The sequence below is a fragment of the Pinus tabuliformis genome, chromosome X (assembly GCF_031772625.1).
Source record: "Pinus tabuliformis cultivar Carrire ecotype Pingquan chromosome X, CPIR1, whole genome shotgun sequence".
Taxonomy (NCBI): Eukaryota; Viridiplantae; Streptophyta; class Pinopsida; order Pinales; family Pinaceae; genus Pinus; species Pinus tabuliformis.
Genome location: NC_142308.1, coordinates 105,369,737 through 105,393,012, shown reverse-complemented (window position 1 = coordinate 105,393,012; position 23,276 = coordinate 105,369,737). Strand labels below are relative to the sequence as shown.

The window sequence follows — 23,276 nt, the reverse complement described above, 5'->3', positions numbered from 1 at the left end:
CTCTCTAAGAGGGAGAGGTTTTGGCTTTGGTAGAAAGCCAAATACTTTGTTTTTTTGTCTCTTTTGTTTTGATAGCATTTTGATGAAGTAAATACACGCACTAGTAATAATATGAAGATCAAGATAAGATAAAATTGTAAAAGAACTTCACAAATTGTTATCATATTAAGAAGAATCACTCTAATTTATGGTTTCCCTAGATTCTTCAACACCAAGAAATAGTACAAAATACTGAGATCCTTCATTTCAAACTCAGAGGCCAACTCCCTCTTACACTCGATCATCAGGGGCTCAATGGGTTCCTCGTCCCACTTCCTGGCTAAATTGAAAGAAGTGTTGGATTACGTGAAGGGTAAAATCCCTGAGCCTCCATCAAATGCACCGACTACTCCATAGATCAAGCACACCAAGGGTGAAGTCGAAGCGAAGAAGATTATCAGGGATTCCATTGACAAGTGTCTAGTGGTCTACCTAAAGGTCACTTCAATGGAAAGTCTGGATCTAAGGGTGGAAGGAAGGGCAGGTGCCTTGCTTGTAATAAGTTAGGCCATTATGCGAGGGAGTGTCCAAAGAGAAGGGGCACATCACATGATGATGATCATTCCAGGGGCATCTTCAATGATTGAAGGAATGACAGGTACAATGGCAAAGGAAAAAGGCATGCAAGACATCAAGGAAATGGTTGACCCTTCTTATGTCGGCCCTCTCCACTACCTCTCCTCCAGACTCTTTGGGAAATTGGTTTATTGATAGTGGTACCTCAAGGCACTTCACCAGATACAAGGAAGCACTCTCTAATATGATAGAGAAGGAGACAAACTTGGAGATTATCTTTGGAGATGATGCCACCTATCCCATAAAGGGTGCAGGGAATGTTACCCTTCAATTGAATCAGAGTAACTCAATTCATTTACAAGAAGTCCTTTGTGTACCTGATCTCAAGAAGAACCTAGTGTCCATTTCGGCAATGGAAGACAAAGGTTTCAAGGTGGCATTCATCGATGGAAAGGTACGTGTTTGGAAAAGGAATTTTAAGGATGCTTTTACTCTTGGGTTTCAGGTTGACACTTTGTATCAAGTTGGAGGAAGTCCAATGGAGACCATGTCATGTCTTCAATGGCACTGGAGGTCTGCCCATATTCATTGTAAGGCCCTACCCGATGTGAGACAGATGGTGACAAGGATGCCTGAATTCAAAGAAGAGCATGAAGGTACATGTCCGAGATGTACCGAAGAAAATATTACAAGGACCATTCCCCTCAAGTAATAGTAAGATCACATATCGGGAACAACCCGAGGGGTTTGAGATTCATGATTGGGAATCTCATGTATGCAGGTTGAAGAAAGATCTCTATGATTTAGAGCAAACACCCCGGGCTTGATATGAGAGGATTAATAGCTAGCTGATGAAGCTGAGATTCACTAGGAGTGACATGATCCAAACCATTGCTTTAAGGTCGTCGATGATAGACCTCTCATACTGGTACCTTATGAGGACAACCTGTTTTTGAGAGGTGCAAACCCTCTCATTTGCAAAAGTAAGAGGGAGTTGGATTATGGATTTAGAATCGTGAACTGCAAGCCCGTGACTACCTCAATGGAGCTTAAATTTAAGAAGTTATGCAATAGCGCTGCCAGACCTGATTTGGGAAATGCCTCTGAGTTTTGTCAACTCATAGTAGCATTGATGTTCTTGGTGAACTCGATATTTGTTTCGCAGTTAGCATGTTGATCCAACATATGGTTGAACGGTTGAACCTCATCTCTCTCATTGGATTGGGTGCCAAGAATCTTCTGAGATATCTTCGGGGCACAATTACTCGTGTACTGAGATACAGTGCTGGAGCTATGAGGCTACATTGTTATTCTAATGTTGATTGGGCAAGCAGTGTGATTGATCACAAAAGCACTTCTGAGTACTGTTTCTCTTTGGGTTTTGCTTCGATATCCTCAATAAGCAGGAAGCAAAAGTCAGTTGCTTTGAGCACCGTTGAGGTCGTATACATAGCTGAGAGTATAGCCTCCTGTGAAATTGTCTGGTTGTGGAAGCTCTTCAGTGAGTTGTTTGGACACGTGTTGGATACCATCATGATCTTCTGTGACAACCAGAGTGGGATTCGAATGTTGAGGAATCCTGTGTTCTATAATTGCTCCAAGCATATAGACATCAGGTGCCACTTTATCTGGGATATGGTACAATGGTGAGCAAGAAGGCTCCATCACACTAGGACTGATGTGCAGGTGACCGATATTCAGATGAAGTCCTTGGGAAAGGTCAAATTCTTGACTTTCTAAGAACGACTAGGAGTCGTGGAGAGACCCTCTCCTGAGGGTCCTATATGATATGGACATTGAGCTCTGGGAGCTCCGGGGGGGCTTGGGGGTACTTCTTGGAGCAATGAGCAACCATAGGGTGAGTGTCTCAGCGTTCCCCTAGTGGTTTGCTATGTAGGCAGGATGAATGGTTCATCCTTCTCCTGCTGAGACACAGTCATAGGGTGAGTGGTTCAGCCTTCCCTTAGTGATTTGTTGTGTACAAGGTGAGTGGTTCAGCCTTCCCCTGGGATACCCCATGGCGACATGTAGGCAGGATGAGTGGTTCATCCTTCTCTTTTTGAGACATCCTACCCATGCAGTTTGGGACTCATGGGAAGTACCTCTCATCTGACCAATGAGCAGGGAAATGAGGATAGGGACCATAGTACTATTGATGGACGCATCATGTAGTACCGTACTCCCTATGCTAAGATGATATTGATCAGGGATCCATTGGAACTGACTTCAGGTCAGTAAGAGTGGTATGATACACTCTCTTTATTTGGAACTGGTTTCGGATCAGTAAGAGTGGTATGATACACTCTCTTTATTTGGAACTGATTTTGGATCAGTAAAAGTGGTATGATACACTCTATTTATTTGGAACTGATTTCGGATCAGTAAGAGTGGTATGAGATACTCTCTTTATATGGGACTGACTTCGAGTCAATAGAGAATGGTATGATACATTCTCAATCACTTCTTCTTCTTCATAGTTTAGCAGAGCACTGCAGAGCAGTGCACTAATGGCAGAGAATACTAATTGGTAGATGGATTAGCAGGTGGAGTTCTCCCTAGTTGAGAGGGAGTGTTAAAATTGGCAACTAGAGCCAAACTCCATGTGGGTCTTCTTATTTATCGCAGCTGATATTTTTCTTGGATTCCTCTCGTCGAGAGGTGTAGGATTGATCTAAAAATCATCTGATTCCGACATGTATTCTTGGAGATATGAATTTATTTGTGTTATGCGACAATTCGTCAAGGTCAGCCAACAACCAAATTACCCCCACCTATCCTCAACGTTTTATTATAAATAGAAGAGGACCTCAAGTCATTTTACACACACACCTCTTGTGATCTCTCTCTTCATTTGTTTGGGTTTTGGTGAAAGAGAGATCTAGAGGGAGTGCCCTATACGCTGCCATGAAGGAGACCTCTACGCTGCCCTAATGAAGATCAAGCTTCAACCATGGAGAGACCTATACGCTACCCTAATGAGATCTAGACGCAGTCCTAAAGGAGGAGTCTTAGAGGGAGTGCCCTAGTCTTATACGTTGCCCTAAATTACAGTCATGGAGGAGACATCTAGATGCAGGCCCTATAGACGCAGTCAAGGAGGATCCTTATACGCTGTATAGAGGAGGCCTTAACAAGCCCTAGTCGCAGTCCAAACAAGTGTCATAGCTGGTGTTCTGGTGTGCCCTAGACGCAGTTGAATGGGGACTCTAGCCACTGTATTGAGAAGAGTTTAGACAGCAGAAAGGAAGACCTCTATACGTTGTCTCAAGAGGCTCAATCCGCAGACAAGAGGAGGGATAATATAGGCCCTAAAAGAAGGTCTAAATGCAGCCCTATATCCGCAGTTGAAGGAGGCTCTGGTACGTTACATAAAGGAGGTCTAAACGCTGTCAAGGGAGACCTAATCTATCTACTGTTAAGGAGCCCTAATCCGCAATCATGAAGGAGACTAGATCACCGTCAAGGGAGGACCTATACGCTGCCTGAAGAAGCTCCTCCTTAACGTTGTCAAGGAAAGGCCTTAGACACAGTTAAGAATGATGCCCTAGCCACTATTAGTGCAGCCCTCATTCCGCAGCAAAGAAACCCTATACGCAGCAAAGAAAGAGACTCCTTATCCACAGCAAAAGATGGCACTTATTCACAGTATAAGGAGGTTTGAAAGGACAGCATATAAATTCGGATTATTGTAGGTGACAGCATGATGATGGAAGACATTTAAGACATGCCTTAAGGACTGTGTGCAAGGTTGGTAAGTCACTGTTACATAATGAAGGAATGTGTTGAAGAAATCTGCCCTAGATTATCTTATGTAAACAGTTGGATGTTTGAAAGGGCTGACAGCTGAGTCAAGTTCTTATAGGACAAAATATTGTTGCTTGGATGCTGGTTGATAAAGGACTGGATGCCTATCTTATTGATCGGTTAGGCCACAGGCCATAGCCAGCAACAAAGGTTGTTCTCAGGGTGCCAATGAGACCTGGACAGCATTGCAGTGGTGAAGTCTCTCCTTGGTTCATCTCAACCTTTGAAGGCCTGCCTTATTGACCATATGGAGAATGAAGGATGATGTCCTATCTTATGAAACAGGGACATCTTATGCAACAAGAAGACTACAGTGTTCTGGGAATTATATTGAGTCAAGGCTTGACTATGTTTAGCTCTGTGTGATGAGCTTCCTGTTGATGATACTTGGGTGAAAGATTCTATCCAGTTTGACCAACATTGACTTCTCTGGTCAAGGGTTTTATACTGCTGTCACAAAATCTCAGATTTATGTATTTGTACTATCTCTCTCTCTACTAAACTATTGAAGAATATAAGAAGAATTGATCAAGGGTTTCCCCACATTGGGGTTTGTCCCTGGCTGGTGCCACATCTTGTGTCCTCTTGTCTTGGCTTGTCTTCTATTGTTTATGTTTATGTTCTATTTGTACTTTACTATCATGCTGATGTGATTGCTAGTCTGGAATTGATATTAAGCTAATATGAAAAATTGAAGTAAATTGCTCTAAGCATAGAAGATATCTAAAATTAACAGAGGATCACTGGGAGGAGGATCCAAAGGGTCCATGGGCTCCATGGGATCATCAACTATTGAAATTATGATGTTCTATGTTGCAACAATTACTTATTCCAAACATTTTTTCTTCTGCAATATTAATTAAGCAAATGTAGATAAAACATACACCATATAAACCATATGCAAAATAGAAGACAGCTAAGAACACAAGTAGACACAGAGAATTTAGGTCTAATGACCAAGGCAAAACCCACAAGGAGAAAACCCAACCATATTATTCTTCAATTAGAAATCAAATGTTCAGCAAAGATACAAAGTACAATGAGAGATCAAGAGAATGAGTAAGTTCACCCAAATCTGAAAAAAAAGTTGTATCATGAAAATCACTGGTAGCAGCAGCAGATACACACACTAAATCAACCTTCCCTTCAACTTAATCAACACTAAAACACTAAAGCACTGAATCAACCTTGGCTCACCAAGTTCTACTCTTACTCTCCAAGTCTCTCTCTCACAATCTTCTTCAACTCTCTCCAACTCTCTCTCTCTCAACTTCGAATTCTTCTTTCACAACATACAAGTAGTGAGGGTAGAAAGAATGAGGCACATATATATAGGAGGAGCAATGAATCCATGCCATAAAGGAGGAGTGACTTGCATGCCAAGAGGGAGAGTAACATATGCCCATTTAGGAAATGTAACTCATGCCATTAAAAAAGTATACATGCCTTTGTAACTTATGCTTTTAAAAGAGAGTGTAACATATGCATTAAAGAGTGCGTAAGAGGAATCTTTTATGACATGCTTTAATGAGAGCGTAAGAGAGTGTAAGAGAATTAATGAGTATAAGAGGAATATGCCATGCCAATAATGAGAGTGTAAGAGAACATCATTGAGATCCATGATTGAGTGACTTGAATTCCTTTTTAATAATAATATAATAGTATCATAAGAATAATAATATAATATTAATGATAATATTGATGAATAAGTTGAAATTGAACTATTAGAATTGATTGATGATCAGAAGGGATTTTCCATCAACAATGCTTGATTACCAATTGATGCAAGGTGATTTACTATTTTTGGAAAGTCATACTTGAGACTTTTTATTTTAGAAATTCATCCTTGAGCTGCCAAATTTCCAACATCAACAATGTCTCTCTCAAATTTTGGCCCAAAAGGACCTTCTAGAATATCCATATCATCATTTTTCTTCTCAGGAGGAGGAGGCCAAGGAAGGTCCCTTGCTTTTCCAAGCGCAACATCTTCATTGAATGTTACATCCTTGCTAATCTCAACCTTCCTTTGACCAAGAATATATATTCTAAATGCTTTAGAATCTGTGCAATACCCAACAAATGTACCTTTTCTTCTGGTGGCTTCTAATTTGTTCATGTTGTCCTTCGACACATGGAAATATATAGGGCAGCCAAATATCTTGATATGACCAATGTTTGGCTTGACACCTGCGAATACTTCTTCTGGAGTCTTGTTGTCCAATGCTTGATGAGGAACCCTATTTTTACATATATCGTTGTATTTGTTGCTTCTCCCTAAAATAACTTTGGCAGCTTTTGATCATGGAGCATAGCTCGGGTAGCTTCCATAATAGACCTGTACTTTCTCTCAACCCCTTCAATTTTTTCAAGATTATAGGGCACAATAGTCTCCTTCTTGATACCTTCCTTCTTGCAAAAGTCTATGAATTCATTTGAGATGTACTCTCCTTTGTTGTTCGACTTGAAGACCTTAATTTTCTTCCCTGTTAGGTACAATTTCCCCAACTCTCTACAATTCATCTCTAAGACGAGATATCTTGATGATATAAGATTGCATTGATTCTCCTTTATTCATTTTCATATCTTTGAGTTGATCTTTCAAAGAGATGATTTCGTTCAAATTGTTGACTTCATACATGTTGGCTAGCTTATCATACATATCCATAGATTTCTTCAAATTTCCAACATAAACAAGTAAATGATCTTGCAAACCATCAGCAATAATTTTCTTTTCTTTTAACTCACCTTTCTTGTACTTGGAAACAACGGAGCATTTTCCGTTGGCTCAGGAACTCTTCCTTGAATGTACTCCAAGACATCATTGTCATCCGATATGATTTCCAACCTTATCTTCCAAGCAGCAAAATTTGATGGGTCTTCCAGCTTCTCAGCTTCCTTGAAGTATGAGGTAGACATCTTGACCTGTTCAGATAGATTCCTTCAACTTTTCCAAAAATGATTGCTCTAGCTCTTGTCTCCCTTAGGGTTGTGCATCACCTTAGCTTTGATTCCATGTTAATTTCCACTATTCTATGCTAAGTCAATTACTTTTAGCACAAATCAATTCTTCGATAAGCAATATTGTCAGTAACAATTAATTCTTCCAATAATCAATAGTAATTGAAGATAGAACAATAAATGCAATGACAATAGGAGACAATCAAGAGCATCAACAAGAGATACCAATTTGGTCAAAGACTAGGGAAAAACCCCACAAGGGGGAAAACCCTTTCAAATTCTTCTTCTAATTACCTTGTCGTTAAACATTCAGCAAAGAGTACAATAATTCAATTTCAAAAATGAGTCAAAGTTAACCTTTGACTATCCAATATAGAAAAACCAAAACAAACCAAAGATGAGCCTCCAAAGTCAATTCTAGTCAAATGTCAAAGTCTGCAATTTCTGTCCAAGTCAATAGCATTCAAAGTGTGCCCTAACCAATCAAAGTCAATAGTCAATTCGGCCTTCTAAGAGTTTAGTCAAATGTCCTCCAACTCGGCCTCAAATGCTGGTCAAAGTCAAACCAAAACAGTGCAAGTAGGCCCGGTCAAACTCGGTTAAATGAGAGAAATATTGCAGTCAACATTTGCAATTACGCCAACGGTCAATGCCAATCAAACAGGCTATGTCACCTTTGTTTTTGTACCCAAAAATGCAACCTCACCAAATAGAGATATGCCCAAAATATCGAAGTCAAAATCTGCCAAAAGCACCAGGGTCAATGCTAGTCAAAGCACTGGAAAACTCAGATTTTCGGCCACCTGAAATTCGTCCTTCTTCTTTCCCACACGTGTGAAAAAATCCTACAATTTTGTACGAACCAATGAGAAGAGGAGATAGAAGATGTGTGCGTTGATGAGTGTGACCAAATGAGGATGATGTGACATGAATTTATAGGCATTGGAGGAGGGCTAATTAGCCTCTTAGGACTGTTACTGCTCAAACTAGTAGGGGGCATAAAAGGGACTCCTAAAGGGATAACTGCTAGATCAAAGGGCAACGATGGAGGCTTAGCCCATTGTCACCTCAGCTAAGACTCCCTACTCTTTACAAACTTTCACCGATGGGAGGAGACCCGGTATATAGAAAGTCACTTGTGAAGGATGAATCAACCCATGGATATGAAGTAACCTTAATGATCCCTTTCCTAGAAGGGGGTTAAGAATAGAGCTTACTTACTTGTTAAGCAAGGTACAAAGAGTTCTAGGATAAGGAGGTGAGGATTTGAGGGTTAGGTTACAGGAATATGCCTTGTAAAGGAGTTTCCCAATCCTAAAATCCTTATTACTTGACTTACCAAATGGTTCTTGAAGATTTGACTTTTCAAGGTGTGGGACCACACAGGACCAAGTAGACCTAGCCTAGGTTAAGGAGAGAGAATCTAGCAACCAATGATGATCTTAACCTAGACAAGGAAGGGGAAAGAATCAAAAGAAGAATTTCCACTTAAAGGTGTCAAATTGACCCTATGAGGCACTAACCTAGGGAACACCAGGGCAAAGTTTGATCTCAGAACTAGGGCTTGGGTTATCTCACAACTCCATTGTCAGAATGGCTTCAAAATTTGAGGAGGCCTTGAGGACACACCAACGTTGTAGAGGCTACGAGATCGAACTTTTTCTTGGGCTACCTTGTCAGGAAAATGATGCCCTAGGTGACCCAACTTGGCTAGACCTAGAAGAGAGGGAAAGATGAAGAAAAGTATTCTTTGAGTGATCACCTATTAGAGGACCAGTGCCTTAGTCCCTGGGGAGAATGGAGTCTAGGAGAAGGATGAGAAAGGAACTTGTATTTCATTCAAGGAGACCTTAAAGACTACTTCGCTTAGCCTTTAGGGCAAGAAGAAGAGACCTCAAAGCTTTTATACTTCGTTTGGAAAAAGAGATGGATTATCAAGATAAATTCACTGGTGGAATTATCCCTAGGAGATTTCATTCACATACATGGCCCAAACATTGAGGGATGTTATATAGAAACAATAATTCCACAAATTTGCAATTATGCAATGCGGCAATTAGTCCTATTATAGCGAAAATCCCATTCAATGGATATGACAAAAGTAAAACAAGAATAGCATTAAAAGTGTGTACTTACATGTAATAGAACATATCCAACCATCAACAATTTGACAATAAAGAAGCTCCAAGATAAAATACTCTAATCCAAACATCAAAATTCGTCCATACTCCAATTCTTCATCCCAGAAAAAGTGTGAAATTCTCTAAAGAAAAGAGTGATCCAATCCAAAGTGATGATGAGAAAATGAACTCATCTCACTTGTATTTATACACTAACTAGGAGTTCGAATTAGTCTTTTAGGCCTACATAAGCCCCAAAAATAAAATAATGTGCTAATAACCTAACTTTTGATGACAAGCCCAACAAACTAGCTCATAAATAAAATAATAAGCCTCTTAAGAGGTCAAATGATAAACAATACATGTCATAGGGCCCTCCAAGAGTCTTATCTTTATTTGAATCTTCTGCACTCAAATATACCATGAGACCCATGAGTTGATTTGCAATCTCGTGATTGATATCCTGAGCCAAAAAAAGTAATCTCTCTCGATAAAGTCGGTTGTATAAGTCGACCCAAGTTGCATCTTCATCTCCAGGGGCTCGGAAAGGCACTTTTGGAACACCAACGGGCATTTGTTTTAATGGAAAGAAGTGAAGCACTATACTCTAATATGGGAACGTAAAGTATATGAAGTTGTGTAACATATGAACTCTGGATGGATGGTATAGGGGAGGTTTTGAACCTATCTGGAAATAGGATGAGGTCCATACTCCATAGGTCCATAATGAAAAATAGGACCCTCAAAAGTGATGGATAAGTGGGTGGCCCCTTGTTCTCCAAACAATAAACCTATGGTGCTCCCAGTGGGTGTGGGGGCACAATAATAACCTCATGAGTCTCCAAATGAGTCGAAAATGCCTGTAGACCATCTATAAGGGCTCAGATGTTGATGTAAGTGATGCCACATCATCCTACAAGTCCTGGGTCAACTGCCAACTGCATGGTATATCTATGGGGCTGGCTGGGCAAAGGTGAATCAGGTGCATCTTCCTCATCCAATAGATGGATCTCGAGCCAATATCTGAACATCTTTGGGGATCCATGGAGTGTTGTCTACTGTTGTGGAGGCCCATGGCTCTCAACACACACCCTACATGTGCCAATGTAGCCCTCTGGAGGGTTAGGACCCCGTATAGGTAGACCAAACCCAAGATGGAGACCACCTGCAATCCTGCATAAGATCCAATGCGTCCCCTAACCTTCCAGTACAATAAGTCATCAAAGAAATCGAGTAAAGAGCTTACAAACCATGGACCACAGGTGGGGACTTCATAATGGCCTACTCTTCCATAATGGGCTTTGGCATGTACTAATGTCTCCAAACTCCAAATGGGGATAACCAAGTATCCCATTAGGTGGTTTCTACTTTTAAAGGGGATAATATGTCCAAGGTACATCCTTTAAAAGGTGGTGTCATGTGATAAAGAGGAGACTAGAATAGGGAATGAGAAGGGGTAGCCCTAGGCCACATGTTGGGGTACAAGGGTAGCTAATAAAAAGGAAGCCCACACTTGGGTATGTAATGTATAGGAGGGAGCAATCGTGGTACATGAGGTGCCCTAACCTTGATTTTTCCACCCTCCTTTATATGTCTTTTGCCTTTTTATGATTTTTCTTTAATAAACTGCTCAGGGCTCAAGGGGTAAGAGCATGATGTGTGGGATATAGCAGTCGATACCCCCTTTTAAGGTAGGGCGGTTCATTGCCCACCAGGGGTTGGGACAATCATGGGTTCCTATAAGATGAAGGGGGCTCATAGAGCCTGTAGGAACCAGGGTGATGGCCATGATGATGGGGTAAAGCTCATGTATTGGCTTTTGCCCACATGCTAAATGTATTTGTCCCGGCCATCTTTTGCATTTTGGGGTACGGTTTCCTGTTGAATGTGGCCAATTTTTCTTTTGTTTTTCTTTTTAGCTGCATCAACATCCGAGGCATTATTCCAGGCTTGACCCAAGGTGTGGGCAAGGGGAAGGGGAGAGCTAGCCCTATGTGGATCCAGAGAAGGAATGTGGACCCAGGTGGGAGAAATGATGAATGGGGTAATAATGAGTGGAAAGGGAGTAATATATGCGAATGAGGGAGCGGGATCATGCAACCAAAATTAGGGTTTCCCGTGAAATACCATCCCTAAAGCCAAATGGTTAGTAAAAGAGATCCCATGGGACTAGAATCCAAGGTTAATATCCAAAAAGGGGTCTAAGAGACAAGAGCACAGACCTGGCCCATTCTTTCTATTGAATCCCCCCATTAATCCATGCCCATAAGTGTCCATGATAAGAAAACTACAACACTCAATTACCAAATAATAAGGCATACCTTTAGGTTCGGGAGGCCCACCTTCAAATATACAATCATGACAGATGGGTGAGGGGCCACATGGCTGGCTCAAGTGGCAAAAAAGTGGCACAACGTGCTAGTTGGTGGTTGCAAGGGGTTGTTGGCTCAAGTGGCAAAGAAGTGGCACAACGAGCTAGTTGGTGGCTGCAAGGGGTTGTTGGTTGCTCGCTGAGGACCATCTTGGAGAAAAAATTTCTCCTAGGGATATCACCCACAAAATGGTGTGTAACAAGGCCGACCTTAACAATTTGTGTAGTTGTGGGCTTGACTTCAAACATACACTTCCTTATCCACATTTAGTGCTTCAAAGGTCAATTTTGGTCCTTTCGGAAAGAGGAATCTCGTCCAATGGAGGGAATTTGTCCTTGAGCCACCAAGTTAACAGATATCTCATTTGATCTGATTCTATTAGAAGAAAATTTTCTAGGTTTTCCCCTTGGAGGGGTTTTTCCCTGGCTTGGAGGCTATATCTTGTGTTCTTGTGATCTTCATGTTTTTACATTTGGTAATTGCTTGATGAAAGAAGAAAAACATAATAAAATAATGCCAACAAATTCACAAGTAATTATCAAGAAAGGAGAAATTACAATGATCTTGTAGCCTCCCTGTTTCTCCAACATGGATTCCAGCAACGACATTCATCCACACTTGGTGTGACAATCAGAATGCCATTTACTTTGTCAAAGATCCAATACAACATCAACACAGCAACCACATTGAGTTACACATGCATTTCATCAAAAATCTTCTTCAGGATCACATTCTGATGTTCTTTATTGTTGTACAATAATCAAGTTGCAAACATTTTTACAAAGACTCCTATAGAAGCAAAGTTTTCCAAGCTTCAATCTATGATAGGTGTTCAGGAAGTTGTCATTAAGGTGGGATAGGCTCTAAAGCCTCATCCTATTGTGTCATGTTTGTAAATCCTTCAATCCTATCCCAAGTTGTTTTAAAGGGGGGATGTTAGGATATTTAGACACTTAGCAGTTAATCAAGTTCAACTCAAGCTAATGCATTTTTAGGTAAAATCTGTTTATTTAGTTACCTTTGTAATTAACTAATCCAAAGGTGTTGGAAATATTGAGAGGGGGGGTGAATCAATATTCCTTTTCAATTGTTACTTTTATCAGTTAAATCATTTATATTTAGAACACAAAATGAACAATAGGAATAAATGCTTTTATTAATATAATCTTTACAATAAATCAGGTACAATATAAAAAGGGCTCCAACCTATTGTCAAGCACCAACTTGGACTTTTTGTGAGGCTCCAACCTCTAAGGCACCAACCTTGGATTTAGGAGCACCAACTCCAAGGACACCAATCCTTCCAATTCTGAGGCACCAACCCCAAGGGCTCCGACCCTAAAGGCACCAACCTTAGATTTAGGAGCACCAACTCCAAGGACACCAATCCTTCCAATTCTGAGGCACCAACCCCAAGGGCTCCGACCCTATCTTGCCAAGAAATGTTTTGATTGTATTACACTGCTCTCAAAATCTTCTTCACTGCATTCTGTCAATCTACAGCTTCACTGCTACATCAATGACAACTTGTCTTCATATGAAGGAGTCTTCACAATTCTTCATATTGCCCAAATAGAGTCTGCAAAGTTACCACATGATGATTTCAAATAGCCATCATGATCTACAATAGTCTTCACACAACTTCAATGTGTCTACAATGAACTGCACTAAACTCTCTGTTTCAAGCCTTTGTTCTCACTGTCATGGTAAATGCTTCAGGAGTGACTTCTTTAGAGGAGTGACTGTCGCGGTTTCATATTGTGCGTTCAATTAAAAGCAACCCTATTCATACTCAGATAATCTTCTTAGATCTGCAGAGCATCTTTTTGAATTGTTATCTGAATCACTGTAAAGCACGGGTCCGAGCATTTCAATAAATAACCCAGCCAACCAAATGTTTGACCTTCAGCTTCCTTCTTCTTCCGCTGGACCTTTCGACTTCCTTCTTCGCTCGCTCGACCTTTGGCTTCCTTCTTCTTCCGCTAGACCTTTCAACTTCCTTCTTCGCTCGCTCGACCTTCGGCTTCCACTTTTGTTCGCTCGACCTTTGGCTTCCTTTTTTGCTCGCTCGACCTTTCGAGTTCTCAATCTTCGGCGTCCTCTGTCTCTTCAAGTTCACGAGTTGGGAACTGTTACTTCTTCTCTCTGTTAGATGCTCGAGATCAATTACCTGAAGTGAAGTGTTTCAACTTGTATATATGTGAGTTTTTCCAATAACCAAAAGACACATTCATTGGGAGGAGAGGCCAGCTTATGAGTTCACATATTAAAATTATATCGAAGAGTCTTTCATCCATAGACTTGATTATTCACGAAAACCATATAAGAGAGGCTATACCCACAGGGAGGTACCACATGCCACGTCACTACCTCAATCGCAATCACAACTTTCGGAGGTCTTTTACAAGTTGTGCCCATAACATGGCCGATGGCCGATTGCCCCTACTGGATGCGATATTATATTAAATTGTTTTGATAAACCTGTTGGGTCCACCACGTTATCGCAATCGTAATTTCATAAGACTCCCGCAATTGCAACTTTATGAAAATCCACATTAATAGAAGTCCCCACGTGTCATGGCTTTAATCCACCAATCGCAACTTCATGAGAATCCTGCAATCACAACATTCAATATCACCGATATTCACATATCCCCCGTAGCGGATGCGATATTTAATAAACTGTTTTTAATAAGTTTATCGGGTCCACACCTCTATTGCAATCAGCGGGGTTTGACATCCCTTTGAAACTGGCGATTACTGCGAATGCGATATTTTATTAAGTCATGCTATAATGGTGCAGCGGGTCCGCAATATATATCGCAATCGGGGGTTTTAACATAACATCCCTTTAAGTCTTGCAATATGAAAGTTCTGATACGACGGATGCGATATTTCTTTAGGGCATGTTATAATGGAGCGATCGGGTCTACACCTTATATCGCAATCGAGGTTTGTGGGACTTCGACTAGCACACGGATTAAAACGGCCTTAACCCCCACAGATGACTGTGATATAAGAGTTGAATATGAGATCGACGGCTAGGATTGAGTGCGAGACTTCACCCACGATCAAGGAAATCCGTACTTTCCTACCCCGTAGTTGTTAATCACCGTCGATCTAACAAATCTGTCGATCTAATGATCCAGATCTATTCCTCTGCCATTCTTCTTCCGCAAGCACTTGGGTTTGATCTCTGCCATTCATTTCTTGACTCCATTATATTGCAATCGGGGGTTTGAGCAGTGTTGACATACCTTAATATAATAGAACCGCCAATAATGCGACAATATAATTTCTCTGATAAAGCACCGATATCTTAACTCCTCCCTATAAACTACTTCCGATAAATTGCTTCTCTTCTCTTGATGGCTTTCAATGACTTCTTCCTCTTACTCTTTGCATATGCGATAGATTTGCATTGTCTTGGCTCGTCGCTCCTGTGGTTTCTCTTCACTCCTATCCGATACACTACTCTGATAGCTCTTCTTCTGATAGTTCTTCTATGCTCCAATAACTCTTCTTCCGATATCTCTTCTTTGATGGATTTTGATGAGCTCTTCCTGCTCCTATTGCTTCACGAATTTTCTCTGCTTGGCTTCACATCATTATTTACTATCCAAAATATTGCCATATTGACATCAAGGACAATCTAGATCAACAATCTCCCCCTTTGTCACTGGTGGCAATATTCTTCTTCTCTCCCCCTTTGACATCAATGGCAAAGGAGTGCACAAGGACTCCCACTGTCAAGCTACTACTCTTCTTCATGAATAGTAGATCTTCATGGGTATGTTACTCCCTGTGTCATAGTGCTCTTTTTTTTACTCAAGATAGAAAGATTGATGCCTTATCATCAACTAGCACATTATCCCTTCTTCATGTCTCAAAAAACTACTTTATCATGGCTTCAACAATCCTTAAAGATGCTCCACTTCAATGCTTCCAAATAGATTCCAAATAGCCACACACCAAATGTTCAAGTCCAAGTTTTTATGCTTCAATCCATATTTTGTTGTCTCCACAGTCAGAATAAGAGGCCTTCATAGTCCAAATCAAGAAAATGCCACTGAAATTGTCTTTCTTGCTATCTCTCTTCAGATCCGAGTTCCTTTGTATCTTTGTGCTTCTCCTTAAGTTGTTGAGCTATATTCGACATCACAACATTCTCCCTTTTTTTTAAATATTTAATACGTGACTATCTTTTAAATTCTTTCTACTGGTTGACAATTTTTTGCAATACTTCAATTATTCTAGATTCTTCCAACTGCTCTTGCTTCAAGCTCCATTCCCAAATGTGTCTATTTGTTTGAAGGTTGCCTCTATTACTGTCCTTGATTTACCTGTTCTCACATCATATCCCTGAGTCGAGATATTCAACTTCTATAATACCAACAACATAGTTATTTGCACTATTTCTCTAGCATTGGATGGCCTTCTCTGTTGCTCCAATTTATTCTTAGTGATCAAGTGGAAAACATCTTCAACAACAGTCCAAAGAATGGTTACAAGATCATGTTTTTCAATGTAGTGCTCCTGAGAAATGAGCTTTATCAAAGAATGATTGTTAATATAGCTCATCAAGGATTTCATAAGGACCCTTTCACGAATAGCTTCTACAATAATGATCAAGAATCACAGGCTCCCCCTAACTGTATGCATCATCTCTTTTGGCAGAGTCTTCCCATCAAATGCTTAGATTATTGAAGATCAGGTCAACAACATGTGTTGTTGGCTGAAGAGTTCAAGGGACTTTCGGATTGTATTTGCTTCCTCCTCCACACTTGTGTAACTTTCTTATCTGGCATAGTTCTAGCTTGAGAAGGTGCCCAAATCAAGTTACAATTACATGCCATATAACCAATGTTATGACACTAGAAGCATTCTATGTTGTTCATGAATAAGAATTCATGACTTCTTGCGAAATTGCTTCTCGGAGATTGACGGGGATCATTATAAGCCCTACAATCTTTTGCCATGTGTCCAAAGTTTGTACAAGAATAACAATAACCAAGAAATAAACTTTGGTACCTAGGAGATGGAGATTTCCTTGATGTACTTCTGAAGCCTTTCTGCCTTGGGATTCCTTGATAATATTCATCGCCTTTTGTATTCTTGACATCATCTGCAAGTCTTCTTGGAGCGGGATTTCTTCCATTGTTGCCTTGACTCTTCTCCTTGCCTTTGCTAGAACTGGGAGCATCAACATTTCTTTCTGGCTTCCTCACATCCTTTTTGTTTGAAGCATTATCATTCTTGCTTGAGAATTCTCCTTCATGGCCAAGACCTGATTTATCAAATGGGGATCTTTGATGGCTGAGCATGTCATCCAAGGCTTGAGAGCTCTTCAAGATTTTGTCCATCCCTTCAACCTTTTTCTTGAGGGAGACAATCTCTTCTTCCAATCTTTCGCAATCATTATTCTTCTTAGCAAGTTGTTTCTCAATCTCTTCCTTAATACGTATTGCTTCATTTGCTTCTAATTTAAGGGAGATGATCTCTGGCTTCATTTTAAAGATTTCTTCATTTTCCTTTGCTAGACTGCTCTCCATTTCTTCCTTGATCCTTGTAGCTTTACATGTTTCGGCCTTGAGAAGGTTGATGTCAGATTTTAATTTGAAGATTTCTCCATCCTTTGCTTTTAGTTAACATATCATGGTGTTTCTCTCCTTTTCTGCTTCATCAACCTGTCCTTCTATGATTGCCAATGCTTCCATTGTCTTCTTAGCTCCTTGTGCTTGTTTCATTGCTTCTTCTAGTTGTGACCTAAGGGAGGATACCTCTTCCTTGTATTGACCAATCTCTGCTTCAAGTTTGTTCAAGCTCTGGTGCCTTTGTTCAAGGTGGTTTGACAAGTTATCTTCCCGTTTCTTTGCTTTATCCAGTTGATTTGTCATGGACATGACTTCTTCATGATGCTTTCTTTTGCTTTGATGAAATTCCTTCTTAAGCTTGGCAAGCTCTTCATCCCTTTCTTGTACTTGAAGCTTGACAAGGTCAACTTTCTTCCTTGTTTCGTCTTGGTCACCAACTAGTGCTTTCTTATTAAGTTCCTCATTTTTCTTTTTCAAATTGATAATCTCTTCCCTGGCAGCGATAAGTTTAGTGAGGAGATCTTATTCAAAGTCTTTTTCATTCTCTTCATTTTCTAGGTCTTCATTAGCCTTGATGTCATCAATCTTATCTTCAGCTTCCTTGATGAGCTCTGGATTTTCTTCCTGTTTTCCATCATTTTCTTGACTAGAGATCATTGTCAACGCTCCTTTTGAGTGAAGATCATGAAGTTTGTCCCATATACCCTTTGCTGAAGAACATTTTCCTAAATTGTTCTTTATAGAATCTGGTAGCCCATTCAAGATTGTCTTCATCGATTTTGCATTGTACTCCTTGGATTCTCCATTCATCATGTTATCAGTAATTACTGATTCCCATACTTCAATGCCTTGAGTCTTTAAGAAATTCCTCATTCTTGCCTCCCATATATCAAAGTTCCCATTGAACAATGGAGCCATCACAAATTGATTGACTTCAATTTCAGTGGTTGAGGGAGACACATCTTTAGGAGGATTGGAGACTTTCTTCCTTGGCTTCGCCATTTGTGTTCCAATGATCAACCTTCAAGCTATTAGGCTTTGAGTGAAGGTACTGGCTCTCATACCAATTGTTGGAAATATTGAGAGGGGGGGTGAATCAGTATTCCTTTTCAATTGTTATTTTTACCAGTTAAATCATTTATATTTAGAACACAAAATGAACAATAGGAATAAATGCTTTTATTAATATAATCTTTACAATAAATCAGGTACAATATACATAGGGCTCCAACCTGTTGCCAACCACCAACTCGGAGTTTTTGTGAGGCTCCAACCTCTAGGGCACCAACCCTGTCTTGTCAAGGCACCAACCCCAAGGGCTCCAACCCTATCTTGTCAAGGCACCAACCTTGGATTTAGGAGCACCAACTCCAGGGCCACCAATCCTTCCAATTCTGAGGCATCAACCCCAAGGGCTCCGACCCTATCTTGTCAAGAAATGTTTTGATTGTATTATACTGCTCTCAAAATCTTCTTCACTCTGTTCTGTCAATCTACAGCTTCACTGCTACATCAATGACAACCTGTCTTCATATGAAGGAGTCTTCACAATTCTTCATATTGCCCAAATAGAGTTTGCAAAGTTACCTCATGATGATTTCAAATAGCCATCATGATCTACAATAGTCTTCGTGCAACTTCAATGTGTCTACAATGAACTGCACTAAGCTCTGCACAAAAACAACTCTCTGTTTCAAGCCTCTGTTCTCACTGTCACGGTAAATGCTTCAAAAGTGACTTCTTTAGAGGAGTGATTGTCGCGGTTTCATATTGTGCGTTCAATTAAAAACAACCCTGTTCATACTCAGATAATCTTCTTAGATCCACAGAGCATCTTTTTGAACTGGTATCTGAATCACTGTAAAACACAGGTCCGAGCATTTCAATAAATAACCCAGTCAACCGAATGTTTGACCTTCGGCTTCCTTCTTCTTCCACTGGACCTTTCGGCTTCCTTCTTCGCTCGCTTGACCTTCGGCTTCCTTCTTCTTCCGCTAGACCTTTCGACTTCTTCGCTCGCTCGACCTTCGGCTTCCACTTTTGTTCGCTGGACCTTTGGCTTCCTTTTCGCTCGCTCGACCTTTCGACTTCTCGATCTTCGGCGTCCTTTGTCTCTTCAAGTTCACGAGTTGTGAACTGTTACTTCTTCTCTCTGTTAGATGCCCGAGATCAATTACCTGAAGTGAAGTGTTTCAACTTGTATATATGTGAGTTTTGCCAATAACCAAAAGACACGTTCATTGGGAGGAGAGGTCGACTTATGAGTTCGCATATTAAAATTATATCGAAGAGTCTTTCATCCATAGACTTGATTATTCACGAAAACCATATAAGAGAGGCTATACCCACAGGGAGGTCCCACACGCCACGTCACTACCTCAATCGCAATCGCAGCTTTCAAAGGTCTTTTACAAGTCGTGCCCATAACATGGCCGATGGTCGATTGCCCCTACTGGATGTGATATTATAATAAACTGTTTTGATAAACCCGCTGGGTCCACCACTTTATCGCAATCGTAATTTCATAAGAATCTCGCAATTGCAACTTTATGAAAATCCACATTAATAGAGGTCCCCACACGTCATGGCTTTAATCCCGCAATCGCAACTTCATGAGAATCCCGCAATCGCAACATTCAATATCACCGATATTCACATATCCCCTGTAGCGGATGCGATATTTAATAAACCGTTTTTAATAAGTCTGTCAAGTCCACACCTCTATCGCAATCAGCAGTTTGACATCCCTTTGAAACTTGCGATTACTGCGGATGCGATATTTTACTAAGCCATGCTATAATGGTGCAGCGAGTCCACAATATATATCGAATCAGGGGTTTTAATGTAACATCCCTTTAAGTCTTGCGACATGAAAGTTCTAATACGACGGATGCGATATTTCTTTAGGGCGTGTTATAATGGAGCGATCGGGTCCACACCTTGTATCGCAATCGAGGTTTGTGGGACTTCCACTGGCACACAAATTAAAACGACATTAACCCCAGCAATTGACTGTGATCTAAGAGTTGAATATGAGAACGACGGCGAGGATTGAGCGTGGGACTTCAGCCACAATCAAGGAAATCTATACTTTCCTACCCCCGTAGTTGCTAATCACCGTCGATCTAACAGATCTGTCAATCTGACGATCCATATCTATTCCTCCGCCATTCTTCTTCCGCTAGCACTTGGGTTTGATCTCCGCCTTCATTTCTTGACTCCATTATATCGCAATCGGGGGTTTGAGCAGTGTTTACATACGTTAATATAATAGAACCGCTGATAACGCGATGATATAATATCTCTGATAAAGCGCCGATATCTTAACTCCTCCCTATAAACTACTTCCGATAAATTGCTTCTCTTCTCTTGCTGGCTTTCAATGACTTCTTCCTCTTACTCTTTGCAAATGCGATAGATCTGCATTGTCTTGGCTCGTCGCTCCTGTGGTTTCTCTTTACTCCTATCCGATACACTGCTCCGATAGCTCTTCTTCCGATAGTTCTTCTATGCTCCGATAACTCTTCTTATGTTAGCTTTTCTTTGATGGATTTTGATAAACTCTTCCTACTCCTGTTGCTTCGTGAATCTTCTCTGCTTGGCTTCACATCATTATTTACTATCCAAAATATTGCCATATTGACATCAATGACAATCTAGATCAACAAAAGGTCACAATTATATTCTAGACATAAAGTTATCCAATGATTCATTTTTTCCTTGATACTAAAGGGACGTGATCCATGGCTAAACACCTCATTTGTCCATCACCTCTATTTAAAGAGCATGGAGGGTTAGTCGCTGATGATTGGTTGTGAGAGATTCTTATATAAAGTGTTTTCTTCTTGAATTAATATATCACTTCAAGTGGCCACATTAGCTGGGGCCATAGACCTTTTCCCTCTCTGAGGGTTTTAACCACATGATCTGTTTGTGTGAGTGGTTTCCTTAAGGTGTTCGACTTGTGTGGATATACTTAGTTTATTGAACATTATTTGTTGGGAAATTCAAAGCAATAGTTTCATTATACACTCTATATCTATGTCTATAACCAATTGTTTGACTCATAAAAATAACTTAAATAACCTATTGAGTTATCAATACCTAAGTCATGTGGATAGAATACTCAAGCCTAGAAAATCAGCCCCACTGTGAGACTACAGTCAAAATAGAAAATAAAAACACTAGTGAAAACTCTGTGAAATTCGGAAATTTTGTCTTCATGAGTCCCCACTCTCTTCATAAATTTAATACTAGAGGCAGAAATAAAGACATCAATTTATTCAAGAATATATCCAAAATAACAGAAGAAGAAATCACTTTAACGGAATGTAAGACGCCGCAACCACCATCCCAATGAAAAAATTAAGCAACTTTACAGCCTATAATTCACAACAGAAGAATCTAGTTTTGCAAAATTAAAATAATACTAAAACTGCTGTCTATCTAGCATCCACCATAAAGCAACCAAGGGTTGTTATAGCCTTAACAGGCTTCATGTATCATTTCTCAGATCAAAAGGAATAATGGAGCAAGAATGGTAGACTGATGATCTTACCTGATTTGAGTTTGTTTATAGAAGCCAGAAATATTTGCTAAATAAGAGGGATATTGATAGGTGCAGCATGAATGAGAGTCATGGCCTGTGAATTAGTGTGACCTTGTGTTGCTAGATCTCCCTTCACTTAAAATATAATATGAATAAACAATGAAAAAGGAAACATACCTTGGGCATACAGAATGCCATATGCTTAATTTTTGCAAAGTGCTTTGAAGATCCACCTTCTACAACATACGAAGCCAGAGTAAATGGAGCTCCTACAAATCCTAGAACTGCAGCTTCATTGTTTACCTGGTAACACCGTGAAAGACAATCTTTACAAATGATATTTGCTTACAATTATTTTAATATTGTAAGTAAGATAAGAGAAATGGCATTTCCCCAATTTCAATCATGAAAAGCAAGAGAAAAGAAGGTGCTTTAAGAAACATGGTCCGTGAACCCACGCAATACAGAAGTAGCACTCTTTTTTGTAAATTACTCGCATCAATATAGGCAAAAAAAGTATGACAATAACTGTGTTCAGATTTATTGAGGATACAACCTTCAGTTCTAAACAGATCGTCATATATCAACACAAAAACAGCTGAGAACCAAAATATTCTGCAAACAACATCAAACATTTCGTGTGCATTCCAAGAAACCTCTGTAACAGCATAGCATTTGGTCACAAATTAAATTGCACAAATTTCCTAAATTTCTACTTGTATATATTTCCATAACAAGATCACAAAATCAAATTTGTTTTGGTCATTGACTCATTATGTTTCTGCCATCTTGTCATATACCATACCATTTTTTACACAGATATCGAGGGTGAAATAAGTATTACAAGGTAATGGAAAACTTGACCCATCATAAAATAAGAGAATAATACAAGCAACACAATGTTAGAATACTCTTTCATACACAAGGCAAAGTTGAATAAGACATCGGAAGGAGTCATTTGCATATGTAGTCAAGACCAGCAAACTACTAATTGAGAAGAAAAAAATACATTATGTCAATATCCACCGGTGACCAAAGATAGGCCAATGCAACTCAAGTATATATCCAGTACTAATAGCCATAAGGAGTGATTAAGGCTTCTCCCCGCTAGGAAATGACCAAAACAATACAGAAATGTATGTAAAACTTAAAAGCATGTAAAAGTGGGGATGAATCCTCAATCTTGCAACAAAGAACAGCCCTCTAAAGCAAGAAAGAAAAATTCAGTTGAATGGTTTCTAACCATCATCTAGATCAGGAGGAAGAACCTAACAATCACTGTGAAATCACCAAAAATACATCTGATAATATCTTCTGCAGAAAG

At 40.0% G+C, this 23,276-nt stretch overlaps 1 protein-coding gene across 1 annotated transcript in view; it reads right to left on the bottom strand.

The window, feature by feature from the left end:
- The window catches only part of HEME2 (Uroporphyrinogen decarboxylase), a 233,720-nt gene that overhangs the window by 55,999 nt on the left and 154,445 nt on the right, over nucleotides 1-23,276 (bottom strand). The window contains exon 5 of the mRNA XM_089448822.1: nucleotides 22,130-22,255. Within this exon, the coding sequence (XP_089304948.1) occupies nucleotides 22,130-22,255 (126 nt within the window). The remainder of the gene's footprint in view (nucleotides 1-22,129; nucleotides 22,256-23,276) is intronic.